Source organism: Centropristis striata, chromosome 3 (genome assembly GCF_030273125.1).
Source record: "Centropristis striata isolate RG_2023a ecotype Rhode Island chromosome 3, C.striata_1.0, whole genome shotgun sequence".
NCBI lineage: Eukaryota > Metazoa > Chordata > Actinopteri > Perciformes > Serranidae > Centropristis > Centropristis striata.
The window spans coordinates 7,557,623-7,579,040 of NC_081519.1; the positions used below are offsets into that span (position 1 = coordinate 7,557,623).

Below are 21,418 nucleotides of genomic sequence, written 5' to 3' on the forward strand. Positions count from 1 at the left end.
ATATTGGAAAGGGGCTTTAAATTAACAGCTTTAAAGGGATAGTTCAGGATTTTGGACATTAAGTCGTATGAAATACTTGCAAGTATTGTTGCAAATCTAAAGCTATTACTTTCTGAGGTCTGGTGTTGGAGTTCTGGCCGGTTCTGATCATAGAATTGTCAGGTTCAGAAAACTAAAAAGTCTTACTTTACCCATTCCACTATATTTTTCTTGAAAAATCCAGTTAATAGTCAGCTGCAGCCGGCCTGCATGCTGTACCAGCTGCAACATGTAGCATCCACAACACTACTGGCAAGTATTTCATACAACTTAATGTGCAAAATCCCAAACTATCACTTTATGTTAGTTTTAAATAGTTTTTTCATAAAAAGACAAAATTTTAAAAAGTTCAATAAAATTTTAAGAAAAACAATGTCATGTAAAACTATTGTATTTTATATGTAGGTATTTCCAATGTACATAAAAAAAGTTTTAATATGCATTTTTTATTAAAAACGAGTGGATTATCCTCATTGAACCATGATCTGTGAGAGGTAAAGAACACCATTGCACTAAATATTGATTGAAATGGTTAGTAATGGAGTTATTCATGAAATAACTATTTATTATATTTCTATCTATTATTTTATTATAATTATATTTTTAGGTTTCTGACATTTTTGGACAATTAAACATGCCCCGGGTCAAATTGACATACGAACATTATTGCTGTTTCTGGGAAACAAACAAAACAGGAGTGTTAAACATGGAGCAACAATGTGAGCTATCAATTTCAGTGCAAAAACCATCCACCACCTTATTAAAATCACTACCATTACCAGTATTCGGTACTCTTAGCTAACTCTTATGTTTCCTTCCTTTTCTCATTTTCCACCCATTACCTTTGTAATTTATGACACAGAAACGATTTCACAGGTTGACTTTTCATAAACTCATTCCTGTTTGCTCTGTAACCTCCTCGAGGACGTTGCTCGGAAACAAGGACACCACTTTAACACATAACTGCCACACCAATCAGAGAAAGTCATGATGAGACTTTAATGCACAGTATATAATATTATATTTTTATATATATATTATGTACAGTTTCAGATGGCAAGAAGTAATTCTGAACACTCCTCAGGTCATAACACATCTTGATTGCAATCCTCTTCCTGTGTTGCATTGTGGGATAATTTGAGTCGGCTACATGAGGTATAATAATTCCCTCTAGACATTCAGACAACACAACGAATGAACACGCCATATAGTGACCTTTTATGAGTGATTCAGACACTCTAACCTCCTTCAGCTCCTTCATGTCCAACTTTAAGGTTTAACATTTAATCCTTATTAGATGAAACAATCATTAAATGAATGTTAATCTAATCTCCACCAGTAACACAGTATCTCCTCATCAATATTAAGATTCATTAGGCAGGTCTAACTCGATCAGTTATCTAAATGAGCATCATGAGTCTTTACAACCCTGGAGATAATCCGAAAACACACAAACTGCAGCTTTAACGTATGTCGAAGGAGCATTTTTTGTATTTTCATTTGTTCATTTCACCAATTATAACAAAAATGAAATTACTGATGAGTAATTGCTAAAATAAATTAATAAATCATGATTGATGCCAGACTCAGTGTAACGGAGAGAATTAATCACACTGCTGACACGAGTCTGTGTGTGTCCTTTAGTATCACTCTGATCTCAGAGAGATGATTTGTGCTAAGGCCTGAGTGACCCCATGAGGAGCAGTGAAATCCCCTCCTGGCTGCTGCAGGTCTCTTGCAGAGGATGGAATTAGTGTTCATGAAAAGCCTGCGTTGATTCCTCTTTTCATCCTGCAGCCACAGGAGATGGGGAATAAGCTGTAATGAGGCGAGAGCGGAACGATGGAAAATGGATTTTAATTTTCTGAAAATAGGATGAGGACAAGGGAGGACAGCAGTAACGACCACGGTATTAAGCTGTGAACTGAAAGGAGAGTAATGAGAGAGAAGCTGGATAGATAATGTGCAACAGTAGGAGCTCTTCTTCTCTCAGGAGGAGGTACGGAGAGACGGAGCGTGGCTCGGGGCAGAGACTATTGTGTTCACGGGTTAATGTGGGGGAAAAATCAGAGAGAGTACGGTAGCTGTCTGGCAGGCATGGTGGAGCGATGATAAAGCGAGGGAAACTGGAAACTGTCAGATGAAGAAGATGAGGGTATGTTTAAAAAGACCTAGCTCATAAAAAGAGTTGACAGAATGTAAAATGGCTTATAGCTGTTCTGAACGGCCACACTGAAAGTCGGGGTGAAAAGCCTTGGCAGCATAATGGATGTGGATATGGTGAACATTTGCAGACAGTTACTCCTGGAGGGCAATTCCAGCATCGCTAACAAGGTTCAGATTGCAACAAGCACTGTGGTTGCAGCATCCTGATTCCTTAACCCTCCTGTTATATTGCGGGTCAAACTGACCATTTTCAAAAATTAAAAAACTAAAAAAATGTTTTTAAATGTTAAAAAAAAAATCAATCTCATGTAAAACTATTGTATTTTGTATTTTTATGTAGGTCTTTGCAATGTGCATAAAAAAAGTTTTAACATGCATTAAAAAAAAAGAAAAACAAGTGAATTGTCCTCATTGAACCATGATCTGTGAGAGGTAAAGAACACCATTGCACTAAATATTGATTGAAATGGTTAGTAATGGAGTTATTAATAAAATATAAATAATGTTTATTGTGATTCTTTTGGTTTCTGCCACCTTTGGGTAATTAAACATGCCCTGAGTGAAATTTACCAATGACCATTATTGGTGTTCCTGAGAAACGAACATATCAGGAGAGTTAAAAGAACAGTTCACCCCAGAATCAAAAAGACCCTAGTCTAATACAAAGTGTGGGGGGGCTGACCCAACAATAGAAAAATGCCTACAGAACCTTTTTTTAAAGGGAAATGAAGGTATCCCAGATCAGTCCCACTCCCAACTCATCAGATACCGACGTTTTGTCACGGCCTTCTGCGTAGTAGGTAATAGAATTACTCCACTACAAGTAAGTCCTACATTCAAAACTCACTTCAGTAAAAGTGCAAAAGTATCAGCATTAAAATGTACTTAAAGTATCGAAAGTACAAGTACTTGTTATGCAGAATGGCCCCACTGCTCTCAGTGCTCACTGATCCAGGAAGAAGCCTGTGGCAGAGAAAATAGATAGTAATAATGACTTATATGCTAAAGGCAGGAGACAAATAACTTAATGGGCATTCAGAGAGCATTTGCCATGGCCAAAGTCCCTTTCTCCAGTTGTGGAAGAAGGATTCAGATTCCTCCACTACAAGTTAAAGTCCTGCATTCACAATGTACTTAAGTAAAAGTGCTAGAGTATCAGCATCAAAATGTACTTACAGTATAAACAGTAAAAGTACTTATTATGCAGAATAACCCCACTCAGATTGTTAAATATATTCTAAATATATTATTGGATTATTATTATTATTGATGCATTCATGTAAGCAGCCTTTTACTGTTGTCCAGATAGGGTTAATTTAACTATTGAATATACTTTTATGTTGTTGAAATTTATAAGCATGTGTAATCATTTTAAATTTACTGTATTTTTGACCTGAAAGTAACTAAAGCTGTCAGCTAAATGTTACATTCCACCACTGCCTATAAAGCAACCTCTAGCATGTGTACAAGACCAACCAGGTTTTCCATTAACTGTAATGCAAACCCATCTCCTGCATGTTGTATGCTTTGGGTAAGTAACGTGATATAAGTAGTGTGAAGCTCTGCTGGGGCAGCGGGGGGGGGGGGGGGGGGAATCCAAAAAGTCCAGGACTTTGACCCAGGAGACTGGTAAAACCAAGAGTTAACATGGCTTTAACCTGTAGTTAAGTTTGGAAGTGGTTGCTTTTTAGTCTTCTTTTACCCTAAGTCAAGTGGTTTTGTTGTATTAACCATTTCCTGTGAATATAAGAGTTTATTTTGAAAAGTGTAAGTAGTGGAAAGTGCAAAGGGATTCTGTGGTTTGATGGTTATCAGACAATGAGGGCCGTGACAAATCATGGCCTTGTGAGGAGCTGGGATGAGAAGGTGTTGTAGAAGAATTTGAGGTTGAAGTGAAAGTGCTTTCAGTAAATATAGAAACGAAAAGACAGTATGTGGCGAGGTAAAGCAGAGACATGATTGAAATGGTGGATGGGAGGGTAAAATATAGGAGAGCTGTAATTTTCTATTGCAGGAAAGAAAAGAGGCTGAGTGTGTATGAGAGAGAGAGAGAGAGAGAGAGAGAGAGAGAGAGAGAGAGAGAGAGAGAGAGAGAGAGAGAGAGAGAGATGGAGAGGAGGACAAGAGCAGAAAATGGACTCAGAGAGCCTGATGTTAATGGCTCATAGGACGGATTCATTTTCATAAGAGTGCTTCAGAAAGAGAAATACAAGAGAGAGGACAGATGAGGCTGAAATCATTACGATGACAGAAAAGCACATTTGGTTGTTTTAAAAAAATTATTATTACCTCCAATTGTGTTATCCTTTAAATTGTTAGAGCTTCTTCCGTTTTTAAAAAGCCATGTTCGTATGTTTTAAGCTTCATGCAGCAGACGAGCAGGCGAGGACTATTACACCAACCGATGCTGTGAACGCTCTCTCATGATTGCCTGTGATTGTGATACAAAATACACACTGATTCTAAGCACTGAGCATGATTAGCTGTGATTACCTCTGTAACCTAAAAATGGATGATACAGATCTGTCATTATGACCAGCAGGAAGAAAACCTGCTGCTAAAAACCACACAGTGTCAGACGAGCAGACATGAACAGGAAGTGTGTGTGATTTATATCAGCTGGTGAAGATATAAACCTACAAAACCTGTACAGGAGTTCAGATTTCTCACTTTTGTTAACATTGCGACATAGGCAGTGGTAGAATGTAACTAAGTACATTTACTCAAGTACTATACTGAAGTAGAGTTTTGAGCTACTTTACTTGAGTATTTCCATTTTATGTAACTTTATACTTCTACTTCACTACATTTTAAAGGCAAATATTGTACTTTTTACTCCACTACATTTAGCTGCCAGCTTTCTTTCCAGTTTTAACACACAAAACATGATACATTTAAGGTGGTTAGGTTTTTCTTTTCTACCTTAGCCCTAGCTTGAGAAAATTAAAACACTGCTTGCATAAATGCAACAATAATAATAATAATAATGATCTAATTATATATTTGGAATATATTTAACAATCTGGGTGTGTCCATTCTACATAACGCACTTTTACTTTTGATACTCTGAGTACATTTTGATGCTGATACTTTCATACTTTTACTTAAGTAAGTTTTGAATGCAGGACTTTTACTTGTAGTGAAGTAATTTCACAGTGCGGTATTAGTACTTATACTGAAGTAAGGGATCTGAATCCTTCTTCCACTACTGGAGAAAGGGACTTTGGACATGGTTAATGCTCTCTGAATGCCCATTTAGTTATTTGTCTCCTGCCTTTAGCATATAAGTCATTATTACTATCTATTTTCTCTGCCACAGGCTTCTTCCTGGATCAGTGAGCACTGAGAGCAGCCGCTGTCTCTACACTCCCTCCTACTTTTCCTACAGAGGATTTCCATACCTCCTACATTTCAGCGGCTAATTGGATGAGTGTGTATAAATGAAACCTATATGACAAAAGGTTAATTAAGCCAATTATAACACTTTCACCTCCCCACACCCTGAGCCCCGCCCTGGTAGTGTTGTCAACTCTTGACAGCTTTGCTGTAGGCGCCGCGGCTCGCTGCCTGTTGGTAATTATCCCCTGTATTTCCGTGCTTTATCGCCAGCAGTTGGCCGCCAAAGGATTTGCAGAGAAAATGAGGAATCTGAATTTGTTTGCTTGCTGTGCCGGCGAACATCTGTGTACTAACACAGTGGTTGTTTGCTTAGCCACTCGTGCCCACAACAGAGGCACACAATGGGTACAGTTCCAACACACATAATCGCATTATACTGCACACTCAGGGTCGGCACAAAAACAAGGGCACCACTTATTAACATTAAGCACACAACTATAAACACCTGCTGCCATAGAGACAGATTAAATGAAGTGTTCATTCTGCAGCCATTTGCAATATATTTTAAACTTCAGCAGCCTGGAAAAACAGCATGTTTTTTGTTTTGTCCTTCTGCAAATAAGGCCATAATAGTTCCGTTGGAAGTGATATTTAGCTGGAAGGATAATTGAGAGGAAAATTGCAGGACCGGGGGTTGCGGAAGGTCACATCCAACCTCCCTCATGCAGTTCACAGCGCTGAGAGCTGGCAGCTGAAATCATCTTCTTCTAATCCTGCTAGATGAAGCTAATGTTTAGTCTTTGTGCTTTAGTTAATGAGACAAGATCAGTGTTTGGCTTTTGGAATCCTGCAGATTAATTTGTTGACTTTGTGTAATTGTCAGTGTTCCTTTGTTTGCCTTGGACTGAGTTCAGAAACCCACTTCTCCTGTTGACATTATTCAGTAATGAAGTGGTTTTGATAAAACATGCAAAAAGGTTTTTGATCTGATTACATTCATCTGTGGAGCGATGCTTACAGTGCAGCCAGGATGTATTAGGGCGGTGATGTGTTCTTCATTGTTTTGGCTCCTTACTTGTTACTTTGGAACTGAAATGAAGCAATGAGAATGAGGTCATGGCCTTATAGGAATTTTTTTTTCATTTTGGTGTATTTATGCAGAGTTAGAAGAGCAAATTGATGTCACTCTCATGTTGCTACAGTAAAGGCCAACTCAATTCTTTTCAAGGTTTTGGAAATGGAAACACCCATGTGGCCTCTTGCAAAAAGCATTAAAGTAGTAAACGCAACATTAGTTTGAAAGTCGCACAATCAAGCCAACAAACCAACCGAACGAGGTGGCTGTAATGTTAGAGCAGCCACTTCTGTTTTCTGCAAGGTAAAATTGATGTTATTACCAATAGTGTCTGGTGCAAAGTGTGTTAATTTTCAGAGGTGTGAACAGTGAACGACTTATTATAAATAGCTTAGTGCAAGGGGCTCCAAACCCAGGAATGATTCTAGACCATTTCAAATGTGGAGCCGCCCCAAGCTTCATGGGATTATAGTAAAGGGGAGACTCTTGGGGACCCATAGAACCTGTTTTCATTCAGATATCTTGATGTCAGAGGTCAACAGACCCCTTAAAATGAGCATGTCCATTTTTTTCCTCACCATATTTCACCTAACTTTGTTTGTTACGTGCCTCTCCCCTCACTGCTGTAGGACTGGTGGCTCAGTTTTCGGTTATTTATTTCTATTTCTTATTTTACTTAGATTATAGTTCAGTGGCAGAAGGGCTTCTTTTGGATCTGCTGGCCCACTGAGGGTTGGTCCAACAGTCTTCCTTTCTTTTATTGATTTTGCCAGCCCACCAGACCTTTTGTTATTCAGTAGTGTTTTGATTCCGTCTGGGTTGTTTTGTTTGTTGAATTTTTTGTAATAAATCATTGTTTTGCACCACTCCTGACTCTGGCAATTATGTTAGATCTCCTTTATTGGGAGCCTTTGGTAGGGGGTCATAAAAGCATTATTCGGCCCCCTTTGGCAGCAAGATGTCATGACATGGCTAAAAGCCCTCCATTAGAGCTGCCATTGTCCAACATAATTTTGCTTCTTTTAAAGGACTTTTAGCCTTTAGTCTGATCTTCTGCAGCTGCTCAGCTGCTTCAGTCCGGTCAACAATATTTCCCTGTTTGGCCCATACACTGTACATAGAATATCATTTGTTGGACTATGTATGAAAACGAGCCACGAGTCCCAATATAAACACCCTCAAAGACCCTCAAACACCCTTAAAGCTGAGAGTCATTGTTTCTTTTGTGTTTGAACAAAGAACCAACACAATGAAACACACTCCACTCTCATAGTGAAATACTTTATGACTGTACTGTCTGCACAAAACATCAGGTATATTAACTGCAATACTAAAACTACACAGTGTTTCTCTTTGTTATGTTTCGATAAGTTACGTTATGTCTGTTTTTCATTCTTTAGTGTCACTTTTATTCATTAGAAGCCATAAAATCTTTTGGAAGACTGGACTGGGATAAATGTTTCACATAGCTAAGAAAGTTGTTGCATGAAATTGTTTGGTGTCAGGAGCACACACACACACACACACACACACACGTTAGCTACACTTATATTAATGCTGGTGGTTCAACAGCTTTTCAATTTAATTCAAAATCCTTTATTTGTCCCTAGAGGGGCAATTCAAGGCAACTGAGTGTGCAAACAGAAATACAGACAATTAATTTACACACATAAAAATAACAATCTATAAATAAGTATGACAAATTGTGTTAGAAAGACAAAGACACATATTCATAGCAGCAATATCGAACATAAGTCAAAGCATAAACAGCAAAAAGTGCATTTATCAGCCTACACACAAGGTTAACGGACCATTTCTTGTCCTGTGGCTCCCAGAGGTATAAAATACATATATTCACTATCCGTGATATGATTTGGTTGCCATGGAAAATACCTGAAAAATCCATGTTGTCATGGAGACAAATCAGCAGGTATTGAAAAATGTGTTTGAAACTCAAAATATACATTAAAGTCATCATCTTGTCATCTTGCCCCAGAGGGTGTACAGACTATCTATCTATCTATCTATCTATCTATCTATCTATCTATCTATCTATCTATCTATATCTATATCTATATATATATCTATATATATATATATATAGTCTGTGTTTGATGGTGATGAAGTGTGAGAAGTGTTTGGGCTGAAACACAACCGCTAACAGTTCCAGTCACTTTATCTGCATCCGTCTGTTTGAAATACTGTCTGATAGACTCGCTTTTTAAAAGCTGCACTCAGGCGGACAGAAGCATCCATTACAGAGTCCTCTTTGAAAACCAAACAATGAATATCCAACTTTTCATGGCTCTGCTGAGCTCTGTGTGAATGACCTTTACACTAATGGATTCAAGTTTAAAGAGGCGGTGAGGTATGAAAAGAGGAATATCTTTACATCCGGAAATTGGACTACAACAGCTGCTTTTTTTGCCCCTCACTTAACTGTTTAGTCACAAAAAGGTATCAACAATTTCACTTCACTGAAATCACGATTAAAGTATTTTTTGGCCATGCCACTACCCCTGCTCTAGAAAGCACATTGTTGACAAGCAGTGGTGGAGTGTAACTAAGTACATTTAGTAAATCCACACCCCTGCCAGAACACTGAGATCCTCCAGTCAGCTGCTACTGGCCGCCCCTAAAACCAGACTTAAAACCAAAGGTTTGTGGCAGCGGCCCCGAGGCTCTGGAATAACCTGCCCTGGCACATCCCATCTGCAGGATCTTTTGAGGTTTTTTAAATCCTCCTTAAAAACACAATTTCTCCCTGGCTTTTAATCAAGTTTAAGTGGAAATCTTGTATAAACTAAATTTGGTAACGCTTTATAATAAGGTCCTTAATAACCATTAATTAACAAGTAATAAGGCATTGTTCTCGCTTTAGATCCGGTAGTTGCAAAAAGCATAGTTAACTTATAGTTAACTTATAATAGATGAGAAATAAAGTATATTTTAAAATCAATAAGCAAACAAAATAAGATTAATAAAGCCATGGCAAAGACATAATGGGTGGATCATGGGTGTTTGTAATGCTATTATTAACACTTACATAAGCTTATAAACACACAATAATGTTAATAAGCATCTGGTAAGGACTTACAAAGGCCTTATTACTTGTTAATTAATGGTTATTACAAGGACCTTTATATAAAGCGTTACCCAAAATTTTAGTACATTTTAAAATTGTATTTTATTTTATTATATTTTTATTTATTAGGGCCTTGGGGCAATCGCACCGAGCACTGGTCCCATACAGCAATAGCTGTAGGGACCAGTGCTCGGGACCCAAAATGATTTGGTGACCTCCAGAAATCATCTTGTGACCCCAAGGTTGAGGATGGCTTTTTTAAGTATAGTGTTTTTTCAGATTGTGAAAGTTAATTGAAAAATTTTGGACTCTTGAAAATGTCTTGTTCAGCACTCAGTTGTACTAAAAGACATAGATACTCTAAGGAGCCGGCTGTTGACATTGAATAATGCTAAGCAAGCTATGTTGCTATTTAGATTAGCTGACTGATCTGTCTTGTATGTGCTGGATGCAGAAAACCAAGATGGCAACAGACAAAATATTGAACTCTAGTCAGCATAATCCACAAACCAATGGGTGATATGTATTTTTTATACATGTCTACGATTATCAGTTTGTGGACCAGTTTGGTCCAGACTGAAATATCTCAACATCTATTGTGTAGATTAACATGAAATTTGGTGCAAATATTTGTGGTCTTCAGGGGTTGGATCCTAATGAATTTGATTACTTTTACTCTGGTGCCATCATGATGTTTACATTTCTGGTTTTGAGTGAAATTTCTCAAAAAAACTATTGGATGAATTGCCATATATTTTTAAACACACATTCATGTCCCGATCTCTTTTACTTATGATAAGTTCTTGTTCTATTTAGCCCCACCATCAGGTCAAATTTTAAATCTGTCCAATACTTTGGTTCAAAACCAATTCAGCATATTTTATAAGTTTTGCAGAATTTTGCAGTTTTTATTATTATTATTTTTTATTACACTTGCATGATGAGAACAGTTTGCCCAAAGTTCAAGTGCTGAACATTAGACTAAATAACTCTCAGTGTAATGGGAACGGAATAACGATGAAGCAGCGACATTAATGAAAAGTACATTTGGAGCAATTTCAAGGGATTTTAAGCATAATCTGTAATTATAGTTTAAAGGGGCATTATTAAAATGATGTTTCAAAGGGCATCAAAACCAACAGCCCAGCACTCACTCCTCCAGTTTTTGGCTTTCAGAGCTCATTGTCTGGTCCATCCTGCTGCAAATTCCTCCCCCATACTTTGCATATATTCAACTACTTAACAATAGATAACAGTGCTACATGTGATTGACCCACACTATAAGATAATGTTTCTTTTTAACTAAAAAACAATGAAGTATATGCATTATGCTCATTGAGTCATTGTCACCTTTTTAGTTTGAATATTTCTGCATGCTGGGGTCCCTGAACTGTCTGTGGGCTGCATAAAATTGGATGTCACTGGAAAGCTGAGACTTTGTAGATTCAATGATGTTATTCATGTGTGATGATGTTATTCCCCATAGAAGACAATCTATTGAAATGACAGCATGTTTTTATACTTGACCTTGCTGGATAAAATGACCTGTTGTAACCTCTAGGATAATCACAGTCTCATGAACCTTTACAGTCACAAACTTGAGACATAAAGCATTCAGAGGATGTATGACTTTTCTAGTTATATTGACAATAAGAGGGATCCTCAGCAGTTTGCGGTACACAAGTGCTCGCTATCCAATCATAGAAAAAAGGCAATTCTTGCAGCAATCTCCAAAATGTCAAAACTATTGAAATCAAATCATGGCGCAGATTTTTTGATGGCATTTCTCAAGGCCTTTGTGTCTTAATGTGGCGTATTGGAGGGATAAAAAGTTGTCAAAAATTCTGTTTAACAAATGGTATCAACCCACAAATTGCTGCAACAACTAATGAAATACAATCAAGCATGGAGCTGGCCATTTACATACTTCAGTCATTATTTTAAACGCCCTTAAACACTTAACTGATTACTTAATGAATCATAAGATGTTTAAACCATTAATACCTGATTGAAGAATAAGACAACATGTTTATGATCATCGTTCAAAGCCTGCTGCCTGATACACAGCGCTGCAAAAACATTTTATGTGCCAAAAATAATAAACAATTGACCCTTTTTTCTCTTGTAAATTTTCCAGGGTAGCAGAAACACATACTTTTGTAAAGCAGACTTCGGCGAGGTAAACACAGCCTTCTTACTGAGAGCAGTCACATGTCAACACTGCAGGCTCTCTGAACAAGAGGAAAGATGATTTATCTGCCAGTTTGGTGGTTTAATGGACTACATACATCATCAGGACAGACTGGACGATCACTTCATCAGAGGCAACATTTTCTTTTAATTCACTCGCTTCTGCTGCACAAATGTGGCCACTGCAACTGAAGGTTTTAAGTGTTTGTGCTTGGTTCGACGACTTTCTCATATTGTTTTATCTATAAAATTGAGGTCATAACACCCTTTCAGTCTGTTTTTATGTGTTATCTGTGTGTTTGAAAGAGTAAATGTTAAGTAATCACTCCCTGGACAAAACGGGTCACATCACAAAAGGGACACGAAAGAGAAAAAAAAGCCCTCGGTTTATTGTTGAAAGGTCTGAACATGACAATGTGTTGCCGCTTTGTTGATAACAATGAAAGGAAAAGCTGAACAATAAATAAACGCTGTAATCTTTCCAAAGCATTATTTCAGGTGTGATGTTTTCCGGCACTACAACTCGGAAAAAATAGCTTTAAAAAAAACAACCCTTCCCCCTTCCTCGTTGTCTTAAAATACTAGAATTAACAGATCAATAACAGGACTGACAGAAACACGCAAATAGATATGCTTGAATAGAAAATAATTATACTTCAGTACAATAATATTGACACAGAAAAACTGCTCCTCATGGAACATGACTCAAGGCTTTCTTCTAAAAAAGAAAACCTCTAATCTGAACACTTTATTAAGGACCACTGACACTTGCATAAAACAAATGTGCAACACGTGTTTCGCTGTTGGATTTAAATAACCAGAGAGCAGAGAGGAGGCAGAATGAGCTCCTGGTCTAATGATTTAAATCTCACTTTAACATCTGGCTTCCACTAAACAGCCATTACTTTGTCGTAGTGTCATCTTCAGTTGTTTTTATAATGACGGGTGTGTTTTATTATGGCACGATGTGATCTAAAAGAATCACTTAAATCAAATGTGTTCCATTTATTTCTCTCCCTCCCACAAGACATGACTGCTAATGGCGCTATATCAGATAAACAAGCATAGTTGTCCATTTAATTCACAACACAGACAATATTAAAGACCTTGTATGCTGCTTTTTATCGTACGTTACATTTCTCGCCCTGTTTTTCAAGGCATTTGAAGGCCGCCCAGTGAATTGAGCCCAACATAATGGACCAAACTCAAAACAACAAATCTAATGTTTGCAATTATGCTTTGACTTTTTGCTAGACTTACCACAAACAACCACAAATAACTTAACAAAGATATATATCTGAGAAAGTCCAACATGTAACAACAGCAACATAACTGGCAAACAGGCAATACAAAATCACAAAAATATTAATTTTATACACACAGTTCGATAATAAACCACTTTGTGATGTGGCTCTCTTGCAGCTGCTACCTTGTCGAAAGAAAATGACAATTCCTTTGAGTCTTGCTTGTGTTAAAGCTGTCCTGATATTGCAATATTAAAATGAGAATCCTATATTTATCCTTCATTTTACAAAAATGTTGTGAATAAGGGTTTTTTTCTGGATTGTCCCAAGATACTTTTTGAATATGTTTTGTGATCTTTGAGGTTAAAATACAAAGATGTCACTCCATGAATAATTTAAAAGTATTCGGTTTAAAGACAAATAATGAGACTGAGGTGGAAATTGCTACAATGAACTGAAGCACAATCATATTTTCTTGTTCTCAACAAATCACAAAAGGACCTTAAATTTAGAGGGTGTAGACAAAATAATCGAGACACCTTTCAACCTTGGTACAACAAAATCTTAACAACTTGGCCTTGAGCAATGTGATCTCATAGAAATGTACATAAAGATATAAATGCATAAATCATGTGGCAGTTTTAGACACTTGACTAATGCTGTGAATTCAAGCAAAACTACTTGGTTAGGTTTAGGAAAAAATTATCCTGGTTTGGGTTCAAATAAGTATGTTTGTAATACAATTGAAGTTGCATACATAAGTTAAGTCATATGACAGTTTTGTCATATTTGTCTGACCCATCCTTCTGGCCCGTCCTCTTCCCTATGCGGACTTTCTCAACCTTTATACTACGTCACCTGACTGCTGGAGAACTGGCTCTAAACATCTAATATCAACAACAAACACAAAAAAATTTATTGTAATAACATGAAAAATTATTTCTGTTATTCATACTTCTTTGTGTAAAACCAAGCTGCCTTGAATGTATAATTAAACATACACTTACATGCTTTGTTTCTGACATTTTAATAAAAAGAGCAACTAAATGGTCATATCTGTCCATTATAAGGATAAAGCTGCAGGTGATTATCTTAACTTAGCTTAAAACTGATAACAGGGAAACGGCCTGGCTTGGTCCAAAGACAACAAAATCCATCTGCCAACACCTCTAAAGCACACTAACCATAGACTGTATATAAACATGACAGCTCCCCAAAAGTGAAGCTAAGACATCTTGATCACCCCCTGGTGGCTGACTGCAGTATAGATTATAGGCCCCACTGTCTCAATCTTAACAAATGGGACATAAGCCAAACTAAAAAGGCAAATATACTATATTTTTGGTAGTTCCTATTATACTGATTTATGTTCAAGTGTTCGGAGGCTATACATCCACCTCTTACATACAGTCTATGTGTGCCACTTAGCCTTGCTGCCAATTTGTGCAGGTGGCCATTCCTGGTATTGCAAATAAAAAAACCCTCCAGCTGTCCAAAAAGCTTTTTTCCCATATACCACCATGATAAAAGAAATCTACTAACTCTCAGTAAGAATCAACGTGTTTCCTAAAACTAGCATCACCACCTCTCATACTGTTGTATCGATTAAATCATGAGGTGTCTCCGTTATTTTGTCTACCCTCTGAATCTCTAGTTGACACAAATGTAACTTTCTGATCCGTGCTGACTGTTATTATATCCTTGCTTGGCTTCAATCAGACCCAGGCGTGGACGCTTCCCACCCAGTCCAGCAGCCGGCCTCGGTACCAGGCGCGCGTGATGGGCTGAATGAGCAGCAGGAGTCGAAACCTCCGGAGCAGCCCGCAGAAGATGGCAGCCGCCACGACCACGAGCGGGGACATCATCACGAAACCCAGGATGATGAGGGCGGAGCAGCTGTTGTCGTCAAGGTAATGGCAGATGGCAGAGGGGGCGTCAAGGACCTACCAGGACAAACACAGAGGGGGATCGTAAAAGCAGACAGAAAGGGCCCCAGAGGACATGATGGACGTTTTGGCATCAGCAGGAGCCGCTTCTCTCCCGTCACAAAGCAAATAGGTGGGATTTGTTATTCGTGTGTGTGTCTGCATCTGCTCAGGGTGCAGAAGTGGGGCGGTGGGTGTAGTGAGCTGTGACAGAGTTTCTCCCAGCCTCCCTCTACAGTTCAGATAAGAAGTGGCTCAGGAGCTGCCAGTAACCCTCCAAGCTGTCAATCACCTTGTGAGGCAGAGAGACAGGAAGTACACACTCACATCCTTCCAAGAACATATATTTAGTATACATTATCTCCTTTTTCACTCAGACACACTCAAAAATAATTTAGTTACATCTGAAGCCATTTTCTAAATGATCTCCTATTGTGAGCTTTTTCAAAAGGAGCTTTACCTCCAACGAATGCACCCTAGCAACAGCCGTGTTTAACACACTCGCAGACACACAGACAGACACAGGGACACACCTCTGTGTATAAGTGCACACTGAGTACACTTTCCTTCTCGTTGTGCTGTCAGTGTGTCTGTGCACAGCTGGTGCTGGCACCCAATCAGACAGCCTTGTCTTCACAGTGGGACCCTCTCTCCAAATTCAGCCTGTCGCCACAATAGGCAGAGCTCTCTGATTGACAATGTCTGTAATTGTTTGCTCCGAGCTGACATTTGCTCTGGCCCTCATCATGATTACAGCCATGTTGCCTGTGCATGCTCTGCATGTTTTTTAATTTATCTGCAGAAACCAAATCATTCAGCAGAGTGAAAGGGTCGCCTGTACCACAGGTGGGATGTGATGTTGTGACTTGTGTGTTGCTGTAACCTCATATTTTACTGATGATCAGACTCACAAAACGAGCCGCATCCTTCTCCTGTCTAACAGGCCCCAACACTAAAATGAATCATTATTTGCTATTGATAATAAAAAAACAATAACTACAAACATAAAGGAGATGCCTGAACACCTTTGTGGAGAAGATGTTGGGTAAAGACTTATTACTTGTGCTGCCAAATAACTTTCCCTTCAGGCTGTGAGTGTCTCACGGAGCCACTGACAGTCTTGATGATGATCCTCCCACTCTCTGTGAATGGCATGGGATTACTTGCCTAAAAGTACAATTAAGTCAGTGGAGACAGAGTGCAGATTCCTCCTTGTTAATGTTTTGTCAGGTTGTCACAGAGCGCTGTCCTTTTAAAGCTGCACTAAATATCGTGTAAGCCTCTAGGGGGCAGCAGAAACAAGCAGATAACAAAACATATATAATAAACATTATAAGTTAATTAGTGCAATGCTTGAGTCCATGCATCATTTGCTAACAGCTAGCTTCATGGGACCAGGCTACACAAAAGTTACATCACCAATGTTTGAATTTGCTGCAATGTAACATCTCCAGTTTCTCTTTGTTCATCTCTTCTTGAAGAGAGTGCTGTAGCGAGCAACTGTGAGTGAGCTGTACCCAGCAGGCCATTCAGCAGTGTGTAGGGGTCCTTCTCAATAAACTGCACAGTCTCTACATAATGCACTACTAATAATTATGTAGTGTAAAAGCTTGTATTCGACACAAGCGGCAACCTCTGGGTCTGAGCAGTGAGGCAAACAAGGAAGTGCCTAAAGCTGCATTCCACCAAAAATTCCAACAGGGGGCAATGACGAAGGTTGCAGAAGCATTTCAGTCCATTCATTTCAATGCAAAATGAGAAAACTTCTCACTTGATTTTTTTAGGACTATGGTCTCAGCCGCTAGTAAAAAAATCTTCTTCAAGACAATTTGCTGTTAAAAGGTTCTAATAATGGCCCCATTCAGAAGAAAATAGAAGATAAAGAATCCTATGATTTGGGGCGTGGCTACCTTTGATTGACAGGTGGCTAACAAGGTGAGCTGTTATCAGAAGAGAAGAAAAGCAATGCGTATCCACGGCAACGTGTCAATACAGTTTGAAATAAAGAAAAAAAGCATGTTTACCTGTTTGATCTCATAACTTTGACCCTTTCACACTGTGTTATAACTTAATGACAGTTTATTTGAATGTTTTGTTCAGTAAAAATGTCTTGTTCAGTGTTTGGTTGGACTAATAGACACTACAAGGAGTCGCTGATCATTTTTCTTAGTGAGTAACGTACATTTTGTTGTTGTTTTTTGCTAACCAAAACTAACATCCCAATTAATGTTAACATGAATTAGCAGTGGCTTCGCTCAGTCAGGTTGCCGGAGTAGAGAGCCGTGTAGTCAGTGTCATCAGATCCCTCTCGCTCCCCCACAGTCCAAATATGGTCTGCTCCCCATTACCGAAAACAAGATGGTGACGCAAGATGACGATAGGTGTAACGCTGTAACTCAATGCCTCAAATAGGCAATCCACAACCCAATAGGTGACGCTGGGTCATCAGCAATACAGGCGCCGATAAATACACCATGATGGGGGTTAGCCTGAAGTTATCAATAATTTAAGCTCAGGCAGGTTCACTTAAGGTGGACAGATGTTTAAGGTGGATCAGCTATTCTCTTTTAAGTGACAAGCCGTTTCTCCAAGTTGGCCTCAGTGAGGAACATACACAAAAAGCATGGCAGTTACATCACATTTGAAAATGTGAATGAATGCTGCCAGCGCATAAAATCAATGATCTGTTGAGCATTTTAAATTAAGACTTGATGCAACAATGCCAACAATGGCATAGTACTGAAAAGAATGTTAATCAAAAAATGTGATCATATCGTGACCTTAAAGTCAAAAGTCTAATTGAATATTGGATTTTGAGAATCATGGCACCCTTTGGCAGGCAGACAGACAGACAGACAGGCAGGCAGGCAGGCAGGCAGGCAGACAGGCAGACAGACAGACAGACAGACAGACAGACAGACAGACAGACAGACAGACAGACAGGCAGAGGCTCCGTCCATTTAAGTGAGATAAGTCAAACTTGTTAGAAAACCGTTGCTTATTTTCAATTTTGCTGTTACGGAGCATCATTATCGTTCATTTGCAGTCGTGTTTGTGTTTGAATGATAAATTAAATTGCCATATTCACTCTGCTTTAAGCTTTGTTTTTCTTTCCATCAACTCCTGAGAAAAACATCTGGCTCCAGCTGATAAATGCTCCTCTATGTTTACCAGCTCATCACTAACTGTGTCTGTCTGTCAAAAGCTGAAAACAGCTGCTTGCTGCGGCTGTAAACACTAAATTGGTGATGATTATCTGTGTGTTCATCACTATGGCTGGCATCTTTAGTTAGTTGTCATTCCATCCACTGTTATTATAGAAATATTGACTATTGCAGCTTTAACAATTCTCAATAGGTGCACAGAAGTTTCCACTTTTCAGGAGCTAGGACAAAACAATCCATGATTTCCATGAGGGAAACTTAAAGGAGATGGGCACCAGCTGGGATCCCGACCACTTGGAGAAACAAAACCATCTCTGCGTCCATCTCGACATCAGAGGGTGTAGCGAGGCAAATGTGGAGGAACTAAACACCAGCTGAGAGGTCTGGAGTGGTGTCCTTTGTTTCACTGAGACTTTGCTGGATCCTGGATCACCAGATGGCACCATTTAAGCAGGTGAATCCAGGTGAATCTCTTTTTCTGTGTGGTGAACTGATGGACACATGCAGCTTTATGGTGAATAATTCACAAGTTGAAGGAGCTGATGAGATCGACCATGTACGATTTCATGAGACAAATAAAACTAATTGATTGCTTGAGCAGAGGTCAGAACCTGCAGTCAAAGGGACACTGCACTTACATGGCATGTGTCTGAGACAACAACTGGACAGTTATGAGGCGTTTAAGGACCTGTCCTGCATGTTGAAATGTTGCTTACATAGCCACCAAATCTAAACTTGTGAAGATTATTGTTCAGGGAATAGTAGAAGTGATGGAAAACAAATCAATACAGGAAATATTTGTGAGAAAAAATTACAGCCACAGGGAAACTAAGAATTTTAGTTTTTCTAGCTAATTAACATTTTAAATACACCAAATCAATTTCATTCACACATTGTTTTCTGTGTTTTCGTCCTACAAATTAGGACATCTCAGAGAGATTTACACAGAAATCGTTGGTTCAGTTTGCATGCAAAATGTTGTGTTTTTTATCTGAATGATAACAGATTGTTCACTCAGTCAAAGTGAGAGGAAACTATCTTATTAACAGACAGAAATTTCATGATCTTTAGGAACATAAAATGTAATAAATTGCAAAATATCACATTGCACAACACAGATACCTCGAATCATTATCCTATTGTTTTTGCATTGTGAAAATACCGAACTCTGGAGCCTACAGTGCCACTAGTAAGCAGAATTATGTATTTAATTTTATAATCTGGGCCTTGTTCCAGTGAAACACTGTCCACCTCAGCCCAGTGTCCTCCGATTAATTATTCAGAGGCATGTTTGGCCCAGATGTAACTTTGCAATTTGAATTTTGGAGCTCAAAACACATCAGTGGGCCAGCACTGGCAGTCAACTAGAATAAGAGCAAAGTTTTCCTCTGAGCTTCAAAAAGAATAAAAAACAGAGTCATTTCTCACCCTGGAGTGGCAGAGGAAACCGGCGTACAGCAGCAGCATTGCAGGCAGCAGCACCACAGAGAAGACCAGGGCCAGGAGCAGAACGCTGGCTAAGACGACACACAGGTCCCACAGGATGATCGCTGCCCCACAGGCCACGCAGCCACACCTGCCCCTGCGGCTGCCCCACGCACTGCCCCCACTGTGGGCCACGGGAGGAGGCAGCATCTTCACTCCCTCCCCGATCCAGAACTCCTCCTCTTTCTCCTCCTCGCCTGAACCGCCATCATCCAAGTCCACGTCCACACCACACATCCTGAGGCAGAGAGAGAGAAAAAGAGAGCAGAAGTAAATTGTTCTGATTCAGGCTGCAGGGTGGTTACAGGCAATTACTGACACATCCCTTGACTAATTAAGGTTTTACACGAATGAAATGCAAAAGAGATGTAAGAGAAAGAGATGCTTACAAAACACTCTGTGCCTATGCAATTTGTGTATAATGGGAAAATCTGTATTAAATGAATGGAAAATAAAGTTATCTGACATGTTTGCATGTTCAATTAGTCCCCTTCTTAGCTCCTCATCACTTTTATGTTGGATAACACACAACAAACACGTACATGTGCACATTTCCTTTCCAGGATTCATCTAATTTTTGCATGCATGCTGAATTTTAAAACCTTAAATAGGAACAGACTGAGCTTTGTCCCCTCTCTGCTGCCTTATTTTCTGCCACCCAGGCAGCCAATAACTCATTAGACCATGTAAATGAGGAACCTATAGCCTGCTTTGATTTCACTCACTCACACACACACACACACACACACACACACACACACTTTTGTCTTCACCTTGTCGTCCCATCGCTCCTCGGGGTCGATCTCATTGATCAGGGCTTTGCCTCTAAAGCCATGACTCTATGCCAATACAGTCCTTTTAAAACTGAATCAATCGGGAATCTTTTAACCCTTGACGGGACACATGTTGTGCTCCTCTTAGAGCAGTTTCAACACACCTGCATGCACATTTCGCTCTGTTTTTTTTTTTGCTGTTTCTTTACCCTGATGAATACATTACTGTAATATTGTGTTTATATTATAGTTTAGACCTGTTTTCCTCTGCTCTAAACCGCTAAACCCCGGTGCCACAGGCATTAATGCATGTGACAGAGTAGCTCTACGTATCCTATAATAAACAACACGCTATAAATGAGGTTTTTGTTGCCTACCTCCAAGTACAAATCGCGTTAATCCCTCCGCTGAGTTTGTGTTTAAGTTCTTCTCTAGGTGATCCAACCGGAACTCTTAATTTTACTCCAGAATAAAATGAATACTTGTGTTTTCCTCTAAAGAGCAGCGGACAGAAGCACCTGTGAGTTGAACCCTGAGCTGCTGTACTGATGCTCTGAGGAGTCTGTGGGAGCGAGCGACTCCGGGCCGCGCGCACTATAGTTAAGTGCGCGTTCACGCGGTCCAACAATCATTATATTTTGAAGTTAAGCATACTATAAAAATAAATAAATAAATAAAATGACAACATATATTTGAAAAAGCAATATTTTATTTTAAGTATTTAAACACAGCAGACGTGAACATTGTGGAAGCTCCATACACGTGAAACTGAAATGAAAGATCAAAAAGGGGAGGGCTGAGTGAAATACTTTTACGTCATTACTGTAAATTTTGTGGTAACATGTCCCCTTATAAAGTGTTTACACGTTTCGGTAAACCAAACAGTATATTGGATCTATTAAGACATCTTCCAACATGAAAGCTGTAAAAACT

The 21,418-nt window shown here is 39.0% G+C and overlaps 1 protein-coding gene across 1 annotated transcript; it reads right to left on the minus strand.

Moving 5' to 3' along the window:
- Positions 1–12,261: 12,261 nt before the first annotated feature.
- Positions 12,262–21,122, minus strand: LOC131968570 (transmembrane protein 88). The gene is made up of 3 exons (XM_059329505.1): positions 20,863–21,122; positions 19,656–19,950; positions 12,262–15,081 (listed from the first exon to the last, which is right to left on the minus strand). Exons 2-3 carry the CDS (start codon positions 19,947–19,949, stop codon positions 14,854–14,856), a joined length of 522 nt encoding a protein of 173 aa, XP_059185488.1. The 5' UTR covers position 19,950; positions 20,863–21,122; the 3' UTR covers positions 12,262–14,853.
- Positions 21,123–21,418: the final 296 nt, after the last annotated feature.